The 4702-nt window shown below is 39.8% G+C and overlaps 1 protein-coding gene across 1 annotated transcript in view; it reads right to left on the reverse strand.

The window, feature by feature from the left end:
- LOC103397228 (glutamate receptor ionotropic, delta-2-like) overlaps positions 1-4702 on the reverse strand; it is a 248451-nt gene that overhangs the window by 21616 nt on the left and 222133 nt on the right. The window contains exon 12 of the mRNA XM_008335445.3: positions 1655-1793. Coding sequence (XP_008333667.1) covers positions 1655-1793 — 139 coding nt within the window. The remainder of the gene's footprint in view (positions 1-1654; positions 1794-4702) is intronic.

The following is a 4702-nucleotide window of genomic DNA, read 5'->3' on the forward strand; positions in this document are numbered from 1 at the left end:
CATGCCCCCCGGACGCCTCCCTCGGGAGGTGCTCGGGTGCCGTCCCTCTGGGAAGAGACCTAGGGGAAGACCTAGGACACGCTGGAGCGACTATGTCGCTCGGCTGGCCTGGGAACGCCTTGGGGTGCCCCCAGAAGAGCTGGAGGAAGTGTCGAGGGAGACAGAAGTCTGGGTGTCCCTGCTCAGACTTTTGCCCCCGCGACCCGGCCCCGGATAAGCGGTTGAAGATGGATGGATGGATGGATGGACAATTCCTTGTTCTCAATCACTCCATTTGTTATTTCCACCATCTGCTCTGTTCTCTGTATGATTTATTGTCTTCAGACTTCATTCCTCCACCTACACTCAATCTATCACATCTTTTCTTCCACGTGCTTTTCTCCATTCACACCTACTTTAAAATGTTTACATCTTTTTTTCATCCATTTACCGGATGCCACAGTTCACTCCCTTCACAATCCCTCACTGTTTTCCTGAACGAAGAATTGAAGGAAACATTAAATTGTCCAGAGACAGTTCTGAATAGTTGCTTGTTATTTCATTTCTAGGATGTATGGGTATTAATACTTAAAATACTTAAAAGTGCATTTGTAGGTTTTTTTTTTCCTCAATCCTTAACTAAATTTATTTCCTCACTTGCTCAAACAAAGACGCTCTGAAACCAATACTATCAGGATAATACGTGAATCAAGTATTAACAAACAAAAGTGCACAGTAACAACATTAGGGGGGCTGTTTTCCTTTTTCTCTTTTTATTGACTCTCTCATTATTGTTTTGCTTTGGGTGATAATGTTAAGGTGTAATTGTGTCAGTAATGACCCTAGAAAAGTCAACCCAGTAGCAATAATTCATTACACTTTTTTAGAAAGTCTTAAATTGGCTAAATTCATACTGAATGAGGCAGCAAACTGAGAGGGACTTGGATGACAGAAACGTGAGTAAATAAAAAAAGAGAGCCAAAGGAAATAATTGATTATTTCATTGTTTCAAGTCAGGGACACGACAAAAGAATGTAAATAAATGGAAGAGAAACAGACAATTAACACAAAATACGCCAAGAAAGAAAGCCAAAGAAAAAATAAATGGCATTGGTGTTGGACAGAGAAAAAAAAAGAACTGAAAGACAAATTGACAGAAACAAATTACGCGACAGAAAATTATTCGATTTAGAAAATGAATGTTGTCAAAATGAATCTATCTACCTAACAGTGGACCAAACCAACGAGGTGACCACTAGATAACGCATCGCATAAATAACAAGAACAGGCTTCACAGCTGAGCAGAGGTGGATGGGAGTGGAGGGGGTGAACTCTGGCCAGCGAGCACTGAGGGAAGAATGTGAACAGCATCTTCAGCAAAGAACATAAACTATTAGTGCTTCATTATGCTCAAATTCACAGACACTGATAGGATAGGGCTCAGACGCAAACTGAACTGCAGTGGCTGCACAGTTACCAACAAAACCTAAACACTCTTGTTTTAGAAGATGACACGGTGATTTAATAAAACCCAAAACTGATGAGCTCTAAAAAATTCACTTCCCATTTTTTATGTAATTATTTCCCATTGGTGATGTCTTTTGAAAAACTGATTGTGATACAAACAGGCATAAGTTTCACGAACAGTAGAAAAAGGGTTGAATATTTTACTCACTGTATGGAGTTCTCTATACGTGTGATGGTGAGGAATGCTGCAAGGTTTGCTGTGTATGATGAGATGACGATCAGAGCAAACATCCACCAAACACCCATCATCATCCTCGTCGCCAGAGTTGTGTAGGGCACCTCGCCACCTGCAGGACAAAAGACAAGAAAATTGAAAATGTAATTACCACAAAAAATGATGAGGAAAATCTTAGATAGCATAACTTCCTGAATGTAAAAAAAAAAAAAGATTGTGAAAGATTGCATTAGGGATGTTTACATGTATATGTATACAGTACATAAGGCATAGGGTAGGGGTAGAGATAGGGATTGAGGTCCGGATTTGTGTTCTCCCAGGAGCAAAACCCAAAGGAGTTTTTGTGAGTTGTCACTCTCAACATGCCAGCTGGCAAATCACATACCCTGCTGTTAAAATAAATTATTAGCAAACACCTTCAGTCAACAGGATGTACAAATGTTGACAGGCCATCTTATAACGATTGTGCCTGGACCATGTTACAATGAAAAAGTTCAAATTTAAAATGTTCTTTATCCTAGTCTTGGATGATCAACAGCTTTTATTGCCCCATCCTTTAAAGTCCTGCTGTGCTGCAGTAAAAATGCTAAATGCTCCAGTGAGCTACAAAAATAAAACAACACTCTGACCTTGTCCCTCGCAATAAATACACAAATAAATGTTCATTCAGAGCACTATCTCCACCTGCCTCCACCATCATTCTGTCAGGCCCAATCTGTGTCTGTGATAACACTTTGTAAGTGAAATGTATTTAAAGGCTTTGAAAATTTATTTGTAGCACCCTCTGCATGCTTTGTTTTTACCTAAATAAAATTCCAAAATAACTCTAGGATGGTTTTTATATGTGCAAAAAATAAATAAAAAAAAATTGGTTGAGTAAATGACGAATTATGTCATTCTCAATTATATTACACAGAATGACATCCAGACAATAAACATTTTAATATTTACACCATTGACAATTTTACAGAAATTTCAATATACTAAGAATTGTCCAAATACAGTGGCTTGAAAAAGTATTCATACCCCTTGAACTTTCCCACATTTTCTCACGTTCCGACCACAAACATAAATATATTTTATTGGCATTTTAGATAAAAGATCAACATAAAGCGACACACAATTGTGAAGTAGAAGGAAAATTATACATGACTTTAAATTGTTTTTAGAAATAAAAAACTGAAAAATGTGGCGTGCAAAAGTATTCAGCCCCCTTTTCTCTGAGTGCAACCAGTTGCCTTCAGAGGTTGCCTGATGATTGCTGAATGATCAGCTGTTGACCTACTGATTAAATAGAGTCCACCTGTGTGTAATCTAACCTTAGTATAAATACACCTGTTCTGTGACAGCCTCAGACGTTTGCTAAGAGGACACTGGTCAGTGAACAGCATCATGAAGTCAAAGGAACACACCAAACAGGTCAGGGATAAAGTTGTGGAGAAGTTTAAAGCAGGGTTAGGTTATAAAAAGATTTCCCAAGCTTTGAACATCTCACGAAGCACTGTTCAATCCATCATCAAGAAATGGAAAGAGTATGGCACAACTGCAAACCTACCAAGACATGGCCGTCCACCAAAACTTACATGCAGAACAAGGAGAGCACTGATCAGAGACATAGCCAAGACGCCCACGGTAACTCTGGAGGAGCTGCAGAGATCCACAGCTCAGGTGGGGGAGTCTGTCCATAGGACGACAATTAGCCTCTCATCTGACCAGAGCACCTTCTTCCACACATTTGCTGTGTCCCCCACATGGCTTCTGGCAAACTGCAAACGAGACTTCTTATGGCTTTCTTTCAACAATGGCTTTCTTCTTGCCACTCTTCCATAAAAGCCAGATTTGTGCAGTGCGCGGCTAATTGTCGTCCTATGGACAGACTCCCCCACCTGAGCTGTGGATCTCTGCAGCTCCTCCAGAGTTACCGTGGGTGTCTTGGCTATGTCTCTGATCAGTGCTCTCCTTGTTCTGCATGTAAGTTTTGGTGGACGGCCATGTCTTGGTAGGTTTGCAGTTGTGCCATACTCTTTCCATTTCTTGATGATGGATTGAACAGTGCTTCGTGAGATGTTCAAAGCTTGGGAAATCTTTTTATAACCTAACCCTGCTTTAAACTTCTCCACAACTTTATCCCTGACCTGTTTGGTGTGTTCCTTTGACTTCATGATGCTGTTCACTGACCAGTGTCCTCTTAGCAAACGTCTGAGGCTGTCACAGAACAGGTGTATTTATACTAAGGTTAGATTACACACAGGTGGACTCTATTTAATCAGTAGGTCAACAGCTGATCATTCAGCAATCATCAGGCAACCTCTGAAGGCAACTGGTTGCACTCAGAGAAAAGGGGGCTGAATACTTTTGCACGCCACATTTTTCAGTTTTTTATTTCTAAAAACAATTTAAAGTCATGTATAATTTTCCTTCTACTTCACAATTGTGTGTCGCTTTATGTTGATCTTTTATCTAAAATGCCAATAAAATATATTTATGTTTGTGGTCGGAACGTGAGAAAATGTGGGAAAGTTCAAGGGGTATGAATACTTTTTCAAGCCACTGTATATACTGTAAGTAAAACCAACTTGCTTGCCACTCATAGAGAGTCGGTTGGAGGTAAAATACTTATGATGATTTTTCTTTCAATTAAGGTCACCATAGTTTGACGACGTTAATTGCGGCCTTATTTCCCATCAGTCTCATTTGACTGAATGAGCCACTGGGTTAGAGTATGTCAACAAAACTGATGGCTTAATTAGAGAGCTGGATGCCTGCCTGCTTGACTGGTTGACTTTATAAACCCACTGTCAGACTCATTATCCTGATGCAGACCATCCGCCTGTTTCTTCTCAAATGTCACTATTGTCACTTTTGTAATTGTCCAAATAAACTGATGTTCCACATTATTATAAAAAACATTTAGCCTGTTCCCACCACCAAGGGCACTGCCACAACATTCTGAGCCCTATAGATGGATATGACAACAGACCCTAAAGTACTGTATATATTGATATAATATTCTCACATTTT

The sequence above is a fragment of the Cynoglossus semilaevis genome, chromosome W, assembly GCF_000523025.1.
Source record: "Cynoglossus semilaevis isolate Cse_v1.0 chromosome W, Cse_v1.0, whole genome shotgun sequence".
NCBI classification, from domain to species: domain Eukaryota; kingdom Metazoa; phylum Chordata; class Actinopteri; order Pleuronectiformes; family Cynoglossidae; genus Cynoglossus; species Cynoglossus semilaevis.